The sequence below is a fragment of the Thermobia domestica genome, chromosome 18 (assembly GCF_964235325.1).
Source record: "Thermobia domestica chromosome 18, izTheDome1.hap1.1, whole genome shotgun sequence".
Taxonomy (NCBI): domain Eukaryota; kingdom Metazoa; phylum Arthropoda; class Insecta; order Zygentoma; family Lepismatidae; genus Thermobia; species Thermobia domestica.
Window position 1 is genome coordinate 9,194,694 of NC_137471.1, and position 19,742 is coordinate 9,214,435.

The 19,742-nt window shown below is 35.7% G+C and overlaps 1 protein-coding gene across 1 annotated transcript in view; it reads right to left on the reverse strand.

Moving 5' to 3' along the window:
* Positions 1 to 19,742, reverse strand: part of LOC145675926 (uncharacterized) — a 74,319-nt gene that overhangs the window by 24,548 nt on the left and 30,029 nt on the right. Inside the window, exons 4-6 of the mRNA XM_081746733.1 lie at positions 6,145 to 6,360; positions 3,377 to 3,763; positions 1,271 to 1,454 (exon numbers count right to left, since the gene is read on the reverse strand). Of these exons, the coding sequence (XP_081602859.1) occupies positions 1,271 to 1,454; positions 3,377 to 3,763; positions 6,145 to 6,360 (787 nt within the window). The remainder of the gene's footprint in view (positions 1 to 1,270; positions 1,455 to 3,376; positions 3,764 to 6,144; positions 6,361 to 19,742) is intronic.

Consider the following 19,742-nt stretch of genomic DNA (forward strand, 5'->3'; position numbering starts at 1 on the left):
CCAGCCTGTTTTCTGGACATGCTTGATTTTTTCACGCCGTACACGTGACCTCAGTTCATCCATTGGTTGCGTTACGAAGAGTGGTCTTCCACAGACGTAAAATCGGACATTTCGTCGAACCAACCATATATTATATATATGTATGGTATAAACAAGACAAAACGAACATACATTTTTAACACCACCAAACAGTACTGCACTAAGTTATATGAAAGGAATCCAATGTTTATGGGTACCATATTGTACAATAAACTTCCTCAGGATATTCGAAGGACAGAACAAAAAGGAAAGTTTAAGAGGTTAATGAAAACATATCTGTTGCAGCACTGCTTTTATTCTATAAATGAATTTTTAGATATGTAAGTGAATTTGTCTATTGATAGTTTTGGAAATATATATTCTTTTGTACTACTTTTATATCATAGATGTAGCATAGTAGTTTAATTCAATTGTCTATTGATAGTTTTGGAAATATATGTTGTTTTGTACTGCTTCTATATCGTAGATGTAGCATAGTAGTTTAATTCAATTGTTTATTGATGGTTTTGGAAATGTATATTCTTTTGTACTGCTTTTATATCATAGATGTAGCATAGTAGTTTAATTCAATTGTCTATTGATAGTTTTGGAAATATATGTTGTTTTGCACTGCTTCTATATCGTAGATGTAGCATAGTAGTTTAATTCAATTGTCTATTGATGGTTTTGGAAATATATATTCTTTTGTACTGCTTTTATATCATAGATGTAGCATAGTAGTTTAATTCAATTGTCTATTGATAGTTTTGGAAATATATGTTGTTTTGTACTGCTTCTAATCGTAGATGTAGCATAGTAGTTTAATTCAATTGTCTATTGATGGTTTTGGAAATGTATATTCTTTTGCACTGCTTTTATATCATAGATGTAGCATAGTAGTTTAATTCAATTGTCTATTGATAGTTTTGGAAATATATATTGTTTTGTACTGCTTCTATATCGTAGATGTAGCATAGTAGTTTAATTCAATTGTCTATTGATAGTTTTGGAAATATATATTGTTTTGTACTGCTTCTATATCGTAGATGTAGCATAGTAGTTTAATTCAATAGGTATTTATTTGTCATTACTACGTATTTTATATATTTGTACCCTTGACGAGTCTTATTCATACGCACGTAATCATGCAATATGTATGACTAAAAAGACGAAATAAATGAATGAATGAATGAAGAGTGTGACAACATGCATATAAGGAAATATACAAGAAAGATCAGATCAATTTACTAACCTGCGCAACTTTTATTTCGTTATCTACTTCTGTTCGCAGTTTATTATATTTTTCTTTAAGAGGTTCGTATTGCTTCAAATAAGACATTTTATCTTCATCAGCTGACTTCACTTTCGACTGAATTTGAGCTTTAGTTTTCTTTAAATTTTCTATGTTCTCAGAAATCTTTTTCTGTTCCAATTGTCTAAAATAAATAAATAAATAAATTCAACTTTAGAGTTCGGTAACTTGAAAGACAATTGATAATAATTGCAGTTATCCGTGTCATATTTTCTACTTCTTCTTCTTAAATTATCTAATATACGGATTTCATTTTTAGTAAATAAAAAAATTAATGAATATTTGAATTGGTATTCTACTATTTTTATTATCATTATCATAATAAGTTTTCTTATTCTTCCATTTAGTGACAGGTCACAAGGCCAAACTTTGAGAACCTTCCATGATTGTGCTCTCACGCCAATCTCAACAAAATTAATTGTTTATATGGTGGAATTCGCTTAAATACAATGGGCCTTATGCAGAGTCGTTTTGACGTATGATTAGCGTCATACTAAAGGCCTGACTATTGCAGGAAACATATGTTAGTCGAACTCTTTAGTATGGCACTAATAACGCGTCAAAACGACTCTGCATAAGGCCCAATATGTTTGGTAATAATTAATGATCGGTTAGTAGAGCGTCATCAAAACCATTATTCTAATGAAGTAGAGAATTTTCAGTTTGCTTTCTCCTATTCTTTCCTAAATATAATTTCTGAATTGGTATTCAAAATATGTGGATTTAGTTCATGTTTGATATCTAGATTACATATATTTTCTCAAGAAATCTAGAATATAAAGCAGGGTTTCTGAACCCAGGAATCGCGAACGGGTGTGAAAAAGGTAAATGTAATAAGGAGCCAGTAGTAAAATAAAATATATTTTTAAAGATTATTTTTAATTATTTCTTGTTTCAATTATTTCTTATTTTGACAGAAATAAGGTATTCTTATGCTCGTACTTATTATCAATACAGCAAAACATACATAACAGAAGATTTAAGTCTTGAAAAATCGTTTAAAAACAATTGGAATAAAAGAGAAATAAGACTGGTGAAAAATTGCGTAACACCTGCATATTGAAATAATCTATATGTTCCGTTAGTCAATTATTTTTAACTACTACTGAAGCACTCTCTGATATCGGTCATTTTCGATCATTTTTTATATATCTCCCCCTCCTCCATCCCCAAGTTGCGAGGCTGAATTTGGATTTAAACGACATCGGAAGTGTTTCTGTTCATCTCAACCACCCCGAAAACTATGGATTCCACACTAATATCGGTCATTTTCGATTATATATATATTGAGAATCCGTTGGGGAATATTGAGAATCAGTGTTGCCATTCTATTTCTTTAAATAATCGTAACTTTCCCAAATTTCCCTCAATAGCTTCCCTTCTAAACACAGCATTGCCACATGTTGCATACCTTTGGATAGGCCATTCCATCACCTTCCAAATTTGCCATGTCTCACCTCTGTAGAAACAATACAAGGTGAGCAATACGCAAAATAAAGTAAAAAATGGTTCACAACCTGTAGCTTTCAAACTGTTGAGATTAGGACCCATGTTCACATGAACTTTTTTGCTTAGAATCACTCATACTACCATTTCCCAAAATATTGCTTCTTCCTCCTGAGACACCCTATATATATATAGGGTGTCTCAGGAGGAAGAAGCAATTTGATCGAGATCGGTCGGGTGATTCAAGAGTTATTAAGTCACAAATACAGTCAAATTCATTTTTATTTATATAAATAAGAAAATATTGGCGAGACGTGTAACTTTACTATTTTTGTCTCAATAATAGACAATGGGATGTGGATAGCTACCGTTAAAGGTACCGTTACCCATTAAGATATTAATGGATTGACTCTGTTAACGACATCAGCCGCGGTGATTGCTCTAGCTATCTATTGAGAAAAAAAAGGATTTAAAAATTCGCTTCCGTTCACGATTATCGTGCGGTGTAACGGACGGACGGAAGTACTAACATTACAATATTATAAGTCACACTACGTGGATCTAATAAGGCATAAATGTTTTTTTTTTTCTATTAATTACCTTTCATCTAACTGTTTACTCAAAGAAGATGCCTCAGTTTCCAGCGCAGTGACAGTACTCTGAAGATTATTAAATTCTTCACACTTACTTTTGTACAAGAGATCTAAATTATTTTTCATTTCGTTGAAGGCATTTTGGCGCTCTTCAAGTTCAGTTGAAAGATGACAAATTCCTTCCGACAACAACTGACATTGTGAAATTAATCTCCTAATTTCCTGGTCTCCATAGAAATAAACTCGTTTCTTTTCTTTGAAAGAATCCTCCAGTTTTCGTTTCTCTTGAAGCGTTTCTAGTAGTTCCTCGTCGAAGTCCTTCTGTGTATTTGACAATCTACCAAATTCCCCTTCTATTCTCTTAATGTCCTCCGTAATTTCATATAGATTCCTTCTGAAACATGAATTCAAAATTTACTATAGTCTCTGGTTTCATTACATTATCGTATTGTTCATTTTCTCGGAACTGAATACATATCTAAAATACAGTAAAATACGATACTTAGCAATTTAGTCTCCAAATAATTTCAGGAGCTAAATGCACCACCACCAAGAGAACAAGAAAGATACAGGGTGGCCCACGAAAACCCGGCCCGCATCTCATGATGAAGAATGGTTTTGTAAAAATAAACACCGTCTGATGGCACAGAAAAAAATACACACATATCATTAATGGAAAGATCTGGACAACACACAATCAACAGCAACAATTACTGGTGCCGACTGTACCGACAACAATAAGGAGTTTTATTGCAAACATGCTGGTGGACAAGCTTTTCGTGGGCCATAAGTGCAACACATGCATTTGCACGGGGCAGCAATGAAACTGGTATACAGTATACAAGATTGAAAAATATGGAGAAATATATTATTTAAAATAAATTTTTCTTGCTGGAACTTCACTTCATAATTCTCATAATCTTTTCGTTATTTCATTTTGTATCGAAGGGATGAATAAATATAATTAAGCTTATGTTATTTAAAAAAAACGAAGAAAAAGATCCCACTGTAATTCAAACTTAATTCATGACGACCATACAGTAACTATACATTTTCATCGACGCTACAATTCTTACTAATAATCTATTATTATTATTATTATTATTATTATTATTATTATTATTATTATTATTATTATTATTATTATTATTATTATTATTATTATTATTATTATTATTATACTTGCAAACTACAGTGCAATTGATACTGTACTACTTGTCCCTTGTGACAGCTCTCTCTGTGCACGTTGTGCTCAATGATGCGTTGCCAGCTTTTGCGTCGGGTATTGAAACACGAAATTATTCAATTACAAGTAAATCTCAGTTTTATCAAATTAAATGACAAAAGAGAACAAAAAGAATGCTCTCAATAACCAGCAGGTCCACTACTCAAGTCGACATTCGACTAAAACAATGTGCATTTGTTTATATTCAAACTGACAACGTTGTGGAGAGGGTGGAATCAAGGATGTTATAAAATAGAGGATTTGCCCATACGTATCTTCAACATATCAACTCAATGAAGCCAAAAAACAACCGAGCATCATCTGAGCCGGGACGTCTGATTGGCTACTCTCGTTTTCGCCATGATTGTTGGCTCGAAACATTACAATCTTAGTGACGAGAAGTGGGCAGAGTAGGTGTGGCGAAGCTGTGACGTATGGCTTCACGATTTTGTTGTATGGGCAGATCCTCTATTTTGGGTGGAATGTTCATCACTGCAGAGCGAGAGAAATGAGCCACTATAATTGGCTGAACGCGCTGTTGCCATAGGAAACAGTCCTTCTTGGCTCATTGTTATGACCACGTGCAGGAGGGAAAAAACAGAGGAAAGCAACTGTCACAAGGGACAAGTTGTATCAATTGAATTTTGTTTGTGCGCCCATGTTTGTGATTTTTACGTAATTTATTTTGTTGAGAAATAATTGATTGATTAAATGGAGACGTCAACAACGTCAAAGAACGAGAATTCAATGTAAATAGTAATAAGAAACTAATAGAATTACTCCGTGGCGACCGAAACACTGTTTCAGTTTATATAACCAATTCAATTGTCAGTCAACAACAGTCAAGTGAAACTGCAAAAAAAGATAATTTCGGTGGAGTAATTGCAACGGGAATTGTTGTGTTTCATTTGTGTACTCGCACAGGCCTCTGTAGAATCTTCTTAATGTTAATACTTGCTCGCTAGACGTTTGTTAACGTAGTTTGGAAAAACGTGGAAGAATAAATGAAGATACATCCACATAGATTCATCTAGACTTATCGTTTGTAGGCAAGAGTGGCTTCATTGGGGTAAAACCTAGAATATGGGGAATTTTCCTCATTAATAAGTTATTAGAGGTCAAGAAAGTGACAATATTGTCAGAAGTTTGCAAATAAATTACATTAGCTCATATAGGGGCCTATACTTAACATTATTTCCTATAGAGTAAACTACTGGTTAGCGGAATTCCTAATCTTACACAGTTTAATAATTACAGATGTTCAAATATGTGAACATTCTATGTTGAAACATTGCAGTGCAATTGATTTATTTTAAATTGCTATCCCTCCCTCGTCCCATTTTGACTGTTATGATTTCGTACCCTGGGGGGAAAAGATTGCAAAGTGTATATACATTAACTGATACTAGCATCATCTGAATTCAGTATATTGAAATTTTCTGCAACGCTGTTTTAAATCTTTCGCACCCTTTGTACATTTTTTATGACTGTGGGTAGCATACTAATATATTACTTATACACCCTTACCCAGCTCTTTAGGCAATACTTACTCAGCTTCTTTGACCATTTGTTTTCTTTTTTGAAGTTGGGAATTTGGTGGTTGGCTTTCCTGAACCGATGTTCTTTGTTTCGCACACAGCCATTTAGCTTTAGTCTTTTCCTTGAGATCCAAAGTACTTTTGAACACATTGGTTTCACTGCGAAGACGTTGAATCACATCTCCAAGGGCTTCTTTTTCTGTGCACAGTTTTGCTTGAAGTTGCGATCTGTAAAATGAGTCTATTCTATACATATTAGTTTTTATCACTGTGCATATCTGAAATTGTTTGTTTATCTTCAACGAATTTGTTAGCTAAGTCCCTGCTTTTTAAATACAAGAAAGTAAGCATTATTTTACTGGGTGAAATATGAGTTGTTCTTTCATTTCTTAAATAAAACTTCAGGTCGTAAACACGTGTTACTAGAGCCAGAAATATACAACTTGTGAATAATATGAAAGTAGTTTTCCTAAAGTTAGTGTTTAAGAAGTATGTTAAATTTAGCATTACTCTTCTTCGCTTTTAATTTGTAGATAACATGTTCATAATCTTTTATACATGTATGTGATATAGTAGTAGTGGTCCCCGTATGGCCGATTTGACCTTGAACTCATTTTTGTGACGTCATAGGTCAAAGGTCAATGACCTTGGCCCAGGGTCAATGACCGAGGGGTACCTAGGACCACCCCCTCTAAATTTTGGCAGGGGTACCATGGCCCACCCCCTAAATTTTGGCAGGGGTACATAGGACCACCCCCCTTAAATTTTGGAAATTGCCAAATCTAAAAATTGGGTATGGTAGCCTAGGACCATAGTATGTACCTCTATCAGTATTGGGTGTCTATGTCGTTCCCTTTCATGGGTAAAAAATTGCCAAAAATTCAAATTTCGGAGGTTTTTGACCTAATTTATCCCCTTGGATGAGGTGTTATTACCCTATATACTTATATGGGCGTATACAGGGGTCCATTACCTTTCATAAGACATGGGTATATTTGTGCACCCTTTGAAAAATTTGGGAGGGGTACCTTGGCCCACCCCTTCAATTTTGGAAATTGCCCAATTTCAACATTGGGTATTATAGTACAGGACCCTAATATGTATTAGGTTAAATTTGGGTGGTCCACCTCATTTCCTTCTAGGGGTACAAAATTGCCAAAAATATAAACGTAAGCAATACGTTATACCACGTGTTTGGTTTTTGGCTCAATTTATCCCCTTTGATGAGGTGTTATTACCTTATATGGTTATATGGGCGTATACAGGTGTCCATTACCTTTCATAAGACATGGGTATATTAATGCACCCCTTGAAAAATTTGGGAGGGGTACTTTGGCCCACCCCTTAAATTTTGGAAATTGCTCATTTTACATATTTGGTATTATACTACAGGACCCTAATATGTATTATGATACATTTGGATGGTCCACTTCGTTCCCTTCTAGGGGTATCAAATTACCAAAATATAAAACGTAAGCAATACGTAGTACCACGTGTTTGGTTTCGACATAAGTTATCCCCTTGGATGAGGTCCTATTACCTTATATGGTTATATGATCATGTATAGTGGTCCATTATCTATCATAAGACATGGGTACATTTGTGCACCCCCGGGAGGGGTACAATGGCCCACCCCTTAAATTTTGGAAATTGACCAATTTCAACATTGAGTATTATAGTATTGGACCCTAACATGTATTATGATAAATTTGGGTGGTCCACCTCGTTCCCTTTTAGGGGTACAAAATTGCCAAAATTTTAGTACAACCACGTGTTTGGTTTTTGGTCGATTTTATCCCCTTTGATGAGGTGTTATTACCCTATATAGTTATATGGTCATGTATAGGGGTCCATTATCTATTATAAGACATGGGTACATTGGTGCACCCCGGGAGGGGTACCTTGGTCCACCCCTTAAATTTTGGAAATTGCCCAATTTCAACATTTGGTATTATAGTACAGGACCTCAATATGTATCATGATAAATTTGGATGGTCCACATCGTTCCCTTTTAGGGGTACAAAAATTGCCAAAATATAAACGTTGTACCACGTGTTTGTTTTTTTTGGTCCATTTTATCCCCTTTGATGAGATTCTATGATTACAGGGGTTCATTTCTTATCATAAGACATGGGCACCCTTCTTAAATTTTGGCAATGGGGGTCCACTGAAATTGTCCAATTGAAGCATAGTACAGGACCTCAATATGTTTCGGTGGTCCTATTACCAAATTTGTTTAGTACAACCACGTGTTCGGTTACTGACTCAATTAAGGTTATAAGGTATGGATGGGTATCCCCTTTCAATTTGGTAGGACCCTTCGGGTGTAGTACAGTCACGTGATCGATGATTTGGTTTTAATGCGCGACGAGGTCCCTGGTCAATGTTCTCTAGGAATTAGGTGGAAACTTTGTCCAGGGTTCTCGTCTTATATCGCACAGTTCTTTAGGAGAATCTGATAACGTTGTATATGGAATGGACAATAAAAACACATAAATAAGCATAAATTGTATTTTATTCATTTTTCTGGTTTCTTCTTTTTCTTTCTTATTGACAATGTTTGTATATTGAGCTGGGTTTCTTCATTAGACTGCCTCCTCTTCTTGATTGCGATGATTTGTTTCCATGTTTTGCAGCATAGCACCCGTTTGCAAAGCTTCGTATTGTGAATTCTGTAAAAAAGAACGAGGAAAAAGATGATTAGTATAGAAATAGATTATGATAAAACAAATACACTTACAATGATAAATATGATAAAATTACCTGGAAGGTATATTGCAACAGTCTACGATCATTAACCGTGGGTACTGTTGTGAACAAATATTGAATTTCACGCAGAGATTTTCCTTGGGCTTTACAGCACAAATAAAAATAAGCATAATAGCCACATACGGATGAACCAAGACTTTGCATTTGGCTATTATTATATTTATAGTATATACAATGAAGTTTTAAGAATGCAACATGTTGTGGTACATAAGGAGGAAGGCCATAGCTGTCAAAATATTCTCCAACACCGCGATGATCAATATAAATTGCAATCCAATGACTTCCTAGTTTTGTGGATGGATCTGTATTTACAATGATTGCCAGAGGAAGAGAAATCCGTGAGGGCAACTCATCGCTTGCAAATACCCCGGTAAAATGATTTCTGAATAATGGACTACCGTGTAAAGCACTAGCTAATTGTAATGTATTCAACATCGTGAATGGAAATGATACATAACGTATACGTACCTTGTAATTTAAAAGTCCAGGATAATGTTGCGCTGGTGGTCTATCTCTAGGAGTGAGGAAAACTCTCCATACACAATACAGTTTGCAGGTGCTGCTAATTTCTCTTGGAAATGAACTTCCAATCGGATGGCGCCATGTCGTTGTAAATTCCAATAGTGACAATCTCCAGCAGAAGAATCGGGAGTTAGGTCAAATACAAACAGTGTATATCCATTCTTGTAGTCGGCTCTTGAAATTGTATTTCCAGTATTGGTAAAATGTATGCCAGAGCCTGAGAACAATGTGTGGTACGATGAAATGTAGAGATTTTCTTCAAAGTTGGGTTGCAATGGTTTTGATGGTACAGCTTTTCCATCCACGTACAATGTAAAGAAATTAATGTTTAGATGTTGAAATTCAAATGGATTGGTGGTAATAGTTCCACTGGATGCTTCATTCGATGTAAATCCTACAATAATACGATTTGGCAATGTTCCCATAAACAGGTTATCAATAGTTTTGGATTGTATATCCTTCGGGATGGTAAATGATTTCATTTGAACCCTTGTCAGAGGATACTTTGCCGGTGTAGATTGTAAAATTTTATTGTGTGCCAATTTGACACTAGGGCTGATGCTGACTTTTTTCACCTGCAACGATGCATCTAGAATATTGATTTTTGCACTGACACCACTTTCACCGGCCATGAGACAAAAGTTTGGCTTTGCAGGAATAAGTTTCACACGTAATTCCACTCCATGAATTAAAAATTTATCTTGATTAAAAATGTCACAATGAAGATGTCCAATCATATCGAATTTCATACTTTGTTTTGTCAGTTCATAGCGTTGTTGAAATCCTTTGTTCTCACTTGTGGTTGCGTTCATATGACCAGCCGTATCTTGAAACCACATTGCTGTTTGTAAATGTGTATTTTTAGCTCCATCACTATAATTGAGTAGTTTTTCCATGTACGAACGATATGGATGATTATGTGACGGAAATGAAATCAGTTTATTGTTCAAGTAGATTTGTACTTCACTAAACATAGCATTTAGAAAATCATTGACAGGTGCAATTGCTTTATCCGTATTGATGAAGGAGGAACCATCTGGTTTCACAATTTGTGCTTGGATGTATAATAAGGTTTGTGGTAAATCAATATATTCATCACTGCTACCACTCACTACAAATTCTATTGGTGAATTTTCAGCTATTGAACTAATTGGTTTGTAGCCTATAATACGATTGTCCAGAACACTGGTTTGCGTGGGCAACGTTGAAAAAATGTCCAATTCACTTTTTACACATTCACAGGATTGATGATGTAAGAAAGCCATCGTTGAATTAATCAAAAATATCTGGTGACGATGCCAATGATCTCTTCTTCTTCTTATGTGATAATTTACGTCTCTTTGTAGGATTGATGGTGTTGTTGATCGTTGGAAGGTCAACCTCAAACTGAGAGCAGTCATCCCATTTTCGTTTATGATATCCACTTCCCAGCATAGTTTTCAACTTGTTTTTAGCTTTTTCTTGTAAATTCGATTTTGCCTCTTGCATACGTTGATGAAACGATTCTTCCAGCGGTTGATTCGAGATCACAACATCATTAATCATATTGGCACCTGATTTTAATAATTCTTTTCCCACAGTTTTAGCGCCTTGCTTCACAAGTGGTAACACTGAACGAAATAAGCCACCAAGGAAACTTCCAATGCCATGTCCTGCTTGATAGGGACTTCCCACATAGACGTTGCCGATACCGGATAACGCTTGTTTTTGGTAGTATTGCAAATACGGATCAGTCATGACGACGACGTCGGAAATGTAGTTTTGTACACACCGTTCCAAAGGTGAATGGCATAGGATGACCTGTGCTATCCCTTATATCGATTTGTATTTGCTCAAAATTCATTTTTTCCACCGGAACATAATGTGCAGGATTAAAGATTTGTACTGCATGACTTCCAAAAGTATGATTCACAGGATCCATGTTGACAATTCGTAGCAATGGTACCATTGTATCTCCAACAATGACAGATTCAATAATGTCACAATAGACGTACATTTGTGATGGTAAGCCTAATCGTACATCCGGTGTATATTGTCCCTTTTCCATATCTTTTAAATCACTTTTCGGGTCAAATCCAAGCATTAAACTAACACTTGGTGACAATTGTACAGAAGTATGGATTTCCTTTTTGGGATGTCTTATGAGGCATATATTATTAGTTGCGTCATGAGATATAAATAAATTGGTTTCTTTATGATGTATATTAATTGCATGAATAAGATCCCGTATATTGTTATAATAGCGTACAGGGATCGTTACAACCTTCCACGGTTCTTGATCATTACTACTTGATGATTTGTAATATATTTTATTGTTTTTACTGTTAATGTTCAGCAAAGAATGTGGATAATGAATCTCTACAATTGCCACATCCCATTTCTGGCGAAACTCTACACGTCGTTGTAATTTCGTAATATATGAAGTCAATGTATTTTCTGGAAAATAATCCATGGAACTATTACTGGGAAGTGTAACGTAAAAATCTTGATCAGGTTCCATTCTTCTTCTTCTTCTTCAATGAAGTTGCAGGGATCCACGAATTGAATGAGGAAGGATATCCTTTCCACTGGACGAGATACTCCTTTCTGCGACCTTTTGTTCTTGTACGTAATATTTTATCGATGAGGAACATCGAAGGGAGCGGTACTGGTTGTAATTCTTCTCTGTAGAAAACACCATCGATAAGTTGATGATTTAAATCCTCTAGTCGATACACTGGTGGGTTTCTTGGTACAATGGCTTTTACTCTGAATATTTCCCAAGTCCAGTTCTCGAGGTAACCCTTGTCAAAGATACGTTTTGTTTTACTTATACGAACAGTATCACCAACAGATAAATCCGTATCTTGTTTTGAACGTTGTAGCTTTTTGTCGTATAAGTTATGCCACACCTCCAGTAAATTGTCCTGAGAAACGTTTGCAGGTGCCATTTTAATACTGGAATGCCGACTTTCATTGTATGCTTTTACAAGTAAAGGCAATACTTTGATGTAATTGTATGTTTGATATTTGGTAAAGTATTTCCACATACGATGTTTCAATGTCTGATTAAATCTTTCTGCGATGCTGGCTTTAATATCTGGATCCGTTGTTGTAACATGTTGCACGTTGTGTTTTCTGAGAAACTTTTGTACTGTCTTGTTGGTAAATTCAGTTCCTTGATCACTACGTAGTACAATTGGTTTCCTCTCCTGGAAAATCATTTCAAATGCATTCACTATATCCTCGGCACTTTTTGATTTTAGTGGTACAGCCCACCCGTACCGACTAAACACATCAATCACTGTAAGAATATAGCGGTAATTGTCATTATAGTTTTGAAGGGATTGTAAATCATTTAAATCACATTCCCATTGATCATCAATATTGTTGACAAGATAAAAATCTCTACGGAAACGACGACGTACAGGACGATGTAACGTGTAGGTAGGTTGTTTGTTTAACCAAAGTTTTATTTTGGTTAGAGGTATAGATTTTCCTGTGGCTTGCCATAATTTCTTTGCAGTAGAAAACGATGCAGGATGTGCTGGATTGTAATAAATGGATTTCAACTTTTTGTTCATGGTTTGTACGTTGACCATTGTGGAATGATACGTTTTCTTTTTGGTCGGACTTCTAAAACATCATCATCGTCTTCTTCTTCTTCTTCTTCTCCGGAAGAAAATAATTCAGGTGCCGGTTTTGGTGGTGCAGATCCTTCAGATGCTGTTGTACTATTATGCTTGACAATATAGTTTAATCTTCGTGGATTACCAATCAATTCTTGAGGTGTGTTTGACGATGCAAGGTAGTTGCAAAACAATTCCCAGCCTTGAGGATTAGAATGTTTCCTCGGTCGAGTCACATCGCACATTAAATCTACAATATTGGATCCATGTAGTTTATTATCGTTGATGTACACTGTTCCTTTATGATCCCACGTAATTGCGTCATCTTGTTTTAAACGACGGAATAGTAGTTCGGCTTTCTTACGATACATTTGTGGTATTGCGGCTAAAATTTCTTGTTTCGTGCTATCGTCAACATTCGGGACGTCACCATCAGGTTTCATTGATGTAATTGTAAGTGGTATTGGTTCTTCTTGTTTACGTATCACATAAAGATATTTCTGTAATATTCTATTGTACTGATTCCATTTTTCTTCATCACTTGGATACGATGTATTCAATATGGATTGCATTTCACGATCGAGATTAGATTCTCGATTTTCACTCACACGGGATGATGATGCATGCATTCGTTGAAGCATTTCTGGTGGGACTAAAACCATCTTCTTGCTATGTTCCATGATGTTTATTGTTTAAACAAAATACTGGATAACACACTTCCTACAATAGGTGCAAGTAATGCAGGTAAGAATCCTCCTTGTTGTACGGCTAAATGTTTCTTCTTTTTATCCAATGATTTTGTATTGTCTACGAGATAGCGGAGCGTGTTCTTGTAACGCTTTAATCTTGACTTCTGCGCACTTGTCAGTGGAACATTGCCTTTTAAGACATTATAACAACATTCACAAATACTATGAATTAATGAAGCGTCTGCATTGGCAATAATAGCTTTACGCAATCTTGGTTTAGCTTTGTGCAGAGCACGTAGCAGATCAGCGTGTTTCACTGTAGGAGACATCGTGACAGACTAAGTCATTCTTTTCACATGCACAATAATTTAAACATGTTTTGTTGGTACGTAAACATAATGATGCAAATCGTCGGGAAAAATATTTGTACGAAATCGCATTTCATCGGGTGTATCTTGTTTAAGATCCAGCAGTAAATAGCCATGTGGATTTCTTGTTGCGTCTGCATAACTTTCTTGTAGAAACAGTGGATGCTCAGGCATGATTTGATAACTCATATGCTTGATTTGTGACTTGTCACGTGGATTTTTAAACAACACCAAATACGAACAATTTAAACTCATATTTCTATTTGCTTTACTTTGATGAAATATATTTTGTGTTATAAAAATCACACTAATATTTCGATGATGTGATCCTTTTGTGAACATATCAACAATATCACTATTCACTTCTCGCATATGGTCATCAATAATAATCAAATGTGGTCCATCTTGAGGCTGAAAATCTTTCATTCGTGGAAGTCCTTCGTGAAATTCTACTGGAACTGGCATTGTTGCATACACGTCTTGCCATTCTGCATAATACCAGTATATCTTACGAAATTTTGCATTGATCATGGTTGGGAGATGTGACAGTAATCGCTTCACAAAATACGTTTTTCCACACCCACTAGGCCCTGCGAGAATACAGGTAAATGGATGTTTCCACTGTGTATCCATGATGAACACTAACACCTTGTTTCAAAAATGATGCGTATTTAAAGCGAGTACAACAATTCTTGCACTCACTGGTGTGAAAAGGAAAAATCCGTTCATGTGTTTATTGAATAGTTGAAAACCGTTTATTTGTTAATCGAATAGTTGAAAACCGTTTATTTGTTAATCGAATAGTTAAAAACCGGATAAAGTTTAACGGTTAACCGTGAAAGCTGATCACTGTTTGATTTAAATTCTATTTGAAAATTTTTCGTTTCAAATTTGTTTTGAAATTTTTGTTTCAAAAATTTTGTTTAAAAATTTTTTTGTTTCAAAATTTTTGTTTCAAATTTTGTTTAAAAATTTTTTCGTTTCAAATTTTTTTTTGTTTGTAAATTTATTGTTTCAAAATTTTTTGTTTGAAAATTTTTCGTTTCAAATTTTTTGTTGAAAATTTTTGTTTCGAAATTTTTGTTTTAAATTTTTCGTTTCAAATTTTTGTTTTGAAAAATTTTTAGTTTCAAGATTTTTGTTTAAAAGTTTTCGTTTCAATTTTTATTTTGATTTTTTTTAGTTTGAAAAGTTGAAAAAAAAGTTTTAAATGCCAAGAATCTTGTTCAAAGTTTCCACCTAATTCCTAGAGAACATTGACCAGGGACCTCGTCGCGCATTAAAACCAAATCATCGATCACGTGACTGTACTACACCCGAAGGGTCCTACCAAATTGAAAGGGGATACCCATCCATACCTTATAACCTTAATTGAGTCAGTAACCGAACACGTGGTTGTACTAAACAAATTTGGTAATAGGACCACCGAAACATATTGAGGTCCTGTACTATGCTTCAATTGGACAATTTCAGTGGACCCCCATTGCCAAAATTTAAGAAGGGTGCCCATGTCTTATGATAAGAAATGAACCCCTGTAATCATAGAATCTCATCAAAGGGGATAAAATGGACCAAAAAAACAAACACGTGGTACAACGTTTATATTTTGGCAATTTTTGTACCCCTAAAAGGGAACGATGTGGACCATCCAAATTTATCATGATACATATTGAGGTCCTGTACTATAATACCAAATGTTGAAATTGGGCAATTTCCAAAATTTAAGGGGTGGACCAAGGTACCCCTCCCGGGGTGCACCAATGTACCCATGTCTTATAATAGATAATGGACCCCTATACATGACCATATAACTATATAGGGTAATAACACCTCATCAAAGGGGATAAAATCGACCAAAAACCAAACACGTGGTTGTACTAAAATTTTGGCAATTTTGTACCCCTAAAAGGGAACGAGGTGGACCACCCAAATTTATCATAATACATGTTAGGGTCCAATACTATAATACTCAATGTTGAAATTGGTCAATTTCCAAAATTTAAGGGGTGGGCCAAGGTACCCTTCCCAAAAATTTAAAGGGGTGCACAAATGTACCCATGTCTTATGATAGATAATGGACCACTATACATGACCATATAACCATATAAGGTAATAGGACCTCATCCAAGGGGATAACTTATGTCGAAACCAAACACGTGGTACTACGTATTGCTTACGTTTTATATTTTGGTAATTTGATACCCCTAGAAGGGAACGAAGTGGACCATCCAAATGTATCATAATACATATTAGGGTCCTGTAGTATAATACCAAATATGTAAAATGAGCAATTTCCAAAATTTAAGGGGTGGGCCAAAGTACCCCTCCCAAATTTTTCAAGGGGTGCATTAATGTACCCATGTCTTATGAAAGGTAATGGACACCTGTATACGCCCATATAACCATATAAGGTAATAACACCTCATCAAAGGGGATAAATTGAGCCAAAAACCAAACACGTGGTATAACGTATTGCTTACGTTTATATTTTTGGCAATTTTGTACCCCTAGAAGGAAATGAGGTGGACCACCCAAATTTAACCTAATACATATTAGGGTCCTGTACTATAATACCCAATGTTGAAATTGGGCAATTTCCAAAATTGAAGGGGTGGGCCAAGGTACCCCTCCCAAATTTTTCAAAGGGTGCACAAATATACCCATGTCTTATGAAAGGTAATGGACCCCTGTATACGCCCATATAAGTATATAGGGTAATAACACCTCATCCAAGGGGATAAATTAGGTCAAAAACCCCCGAAATTTGACTTTTTGGCAATTTTTTACCCATGAAAGGGAACGACATAGACACCCAATACTGATAGAGGTACATACTATGGTCCTAGGCTACCATACCCAATTTTTAAATTTGGCAATTTCCAAAACTTAAGGGGGGTGGTCCTATGTACCCCTGCCAAAATTTAGGGGGTGGGCCATGGTACCCCTGCCAAAATTTAGAGGGGGTGGTCCTAGGTACCCCTAGGTCATTGACCCCGGGCCAGGGTCATTGACCTTTGACCTATGACGTCACAAAAATGAGTTCAAGGTCAAATCGGCCATACGGGGACCACTACTACTGATATCTTTTTGGAGTACATTGTTTGTGTGTGAATAACACGAAAATAATTTATTCTACGAATACCATACCTAATTAACTATGCACATCTTTAATATAAATCTTCTGAGCTCAGTAGCTCAATTTTGTATATTCTATAACATTATATAGAATATTGATATATATTTACTATAAACAGCATTTCTTTTTCTTTTCTTTCTTTCTTTCTTTCTTTTTTTTTTTTAAGGATCTTTAACTTTTTCATTGGTACTAACTTTGTAGCAGTTCTGACAAGTAAGTTAGTGTATTCTTGCTAGGGTGACCAGCTAACTGACTTCAAAAAAAGAGGACATTTGTCTAAAATAACGTGGACCGAATTAATATATACCTATAATAATTACCGCAGGGGTGCCCACAAGGGGGCTATGACGCAAACTGCGTCATTGAAATATTTGGGGGGGTTAAAAATCTATATAAATGTTTGACGGGGGGGGGTAAAAATTAATCGAAAAGATTTTTTCATGGAAGAATACCTATGGATAGACAATTGCGGGGGGGGGGTGCGTCATGGACATAAGGGGGGGTGGGCACCACTGATTACCGTATACCGAAAATAGCTTCATTATGGATTTAGGGTGTCGCCTATGATCGTTTCAAGTTGATGAGGTGGTTGTAAGAGTAGTAAGCAATAGCACATACTATCTATCATACTGTGAAAGGGTTAAGAATTTATATATAATGTAGACAGACATTCTGAGAGCTTTAAGCAATATTTATAAATTTTATATCCCTTTGTTAAACCTGGCATTATGATCAAAAATGATTGTTTGAACGGTAAGATTGTGTAAAAAACTTTATTTAAGTAGAAAATATAGTATACTATATTACTGTAATAAACTTAAAATGCTACACTGAATCACTAATGATGTATTTTCTCATACACATTACTCATGGTTAATTGTATCAAGGGCGCCGAACCTGGGGGGAGGGCGGGAGGGCTCGGGCCCCCCAAAGCTCATGTGGGCCTCCCTATTATATTTATGAATATACAATATTTGGCATAATTTGAATGCAATTTGTCTTAAAATCCTCATATATATAGATATACATTCTGCATATGAATGCCCCTCCCCCCAAATTTACAGAGAAATCGGCGCCCTTGATTGGATTTGCTTTCATTTTCATCTATATCATATTTCTTTGATGCTCCTATCTCCCCTAACATTTGTTTATTTTTCAAAAGGAAATCATAAAATTTACAACATACAGGGGCGGACTGGCAACCATAGGGCCCACCCTGCTAAACTGAAATGAGGGCCCACTGTATAAAAATGTAAAAAATGTACTTGGCATTCTTCATATGTATTACATATAAAAGTCCATCTTCGAACCCATAAATAGTATCCCATATATTCATACAAAAGCAAAACATTAATTTCAAAATATCTGAAGTAGGAACATCTTAATAGTAACTCATACAGTGTGTAATTGGCATTATCATTTTTTATTGTAAACACACACAATACCGGAATTGGTGCTTTCAGTTATTTATATAGTGCTATTGTTTTGTTTTTTTTTATTTAATGAATTTAAACCATTTATTTAAATAAATGAGATCAATTTTCTTATGCGTTGTTTTGGCTAAAACCTATTCGGGTCATGAGTCGGGTCGGGTCGACGTTCAACTCGACCCGAGAAGGATTTAGCCGAAACGGCGCATAAGAAAGTTGACCCGAGCCGACCCGTGGCTAGAGCAGCCCTGACCCTAGCGTAGATGACCTGACCCGACCCGTGATGATGATGATTTTTATGTTAGCGTCCCTTTCAGCAGCGAGGCTATATGAGACGTGGACCTACTGATTAACGTGGAATCCGAACCACATGAGCTCCCGCCGGGAATCGAACCCGGGTCTCCCACTGACCCGACCCGTGTCTCAAGCAGGCTTGACTCGACCCCTGACCCGTTTGAAAGCACTACGCGGCAGTGAACAGTTCAGTTAATTTCGTGTTCGCCTGTTACAGTGTAATTTCAAGTAAAAATAGCCATAAAAGATAAGCTACAATTGACTGAAATCATCCAAAGACGTGGTGTATACATTATAATTTATAAACACCTTAGACAGAAAAGCAAAAACAAATACCTGGAAACTGTCCTGCAGTACTCGAATGAGTCCTATCACGCTCATTTGTTTCTTGGGGCTTCACAGATTCAAATAGCCTACTTTGTTTTGGGTCAGATGCAGGTTTTTGTAAATCACATCTTCGTTTGTGTTCTCGCTGTTTAGCACCATTTTTATATTTTTTCTTTACAGTAATCTTACTATCACTCCTACTACCATCCATACTGACACAACCACATTTGTCTTCCACGACAAACGACACGTAACTGGTGTTCCAATAATTGAATTGCTGCTATCGGATTTGCTCTTCGATGTAATATACAAATAAAACACGAGCCGAGGGCAGCAACTTCATAGTAATTGTTTGAGGTTTGTATAAAACAATCGTTGATAGTGGCAACTAATTTCTTTTCGCTTTTCCGCACTGAAAAAAATAAAAAATAACGAACCCTGATCCGATTTCTTTCTTCGAAGCTTGG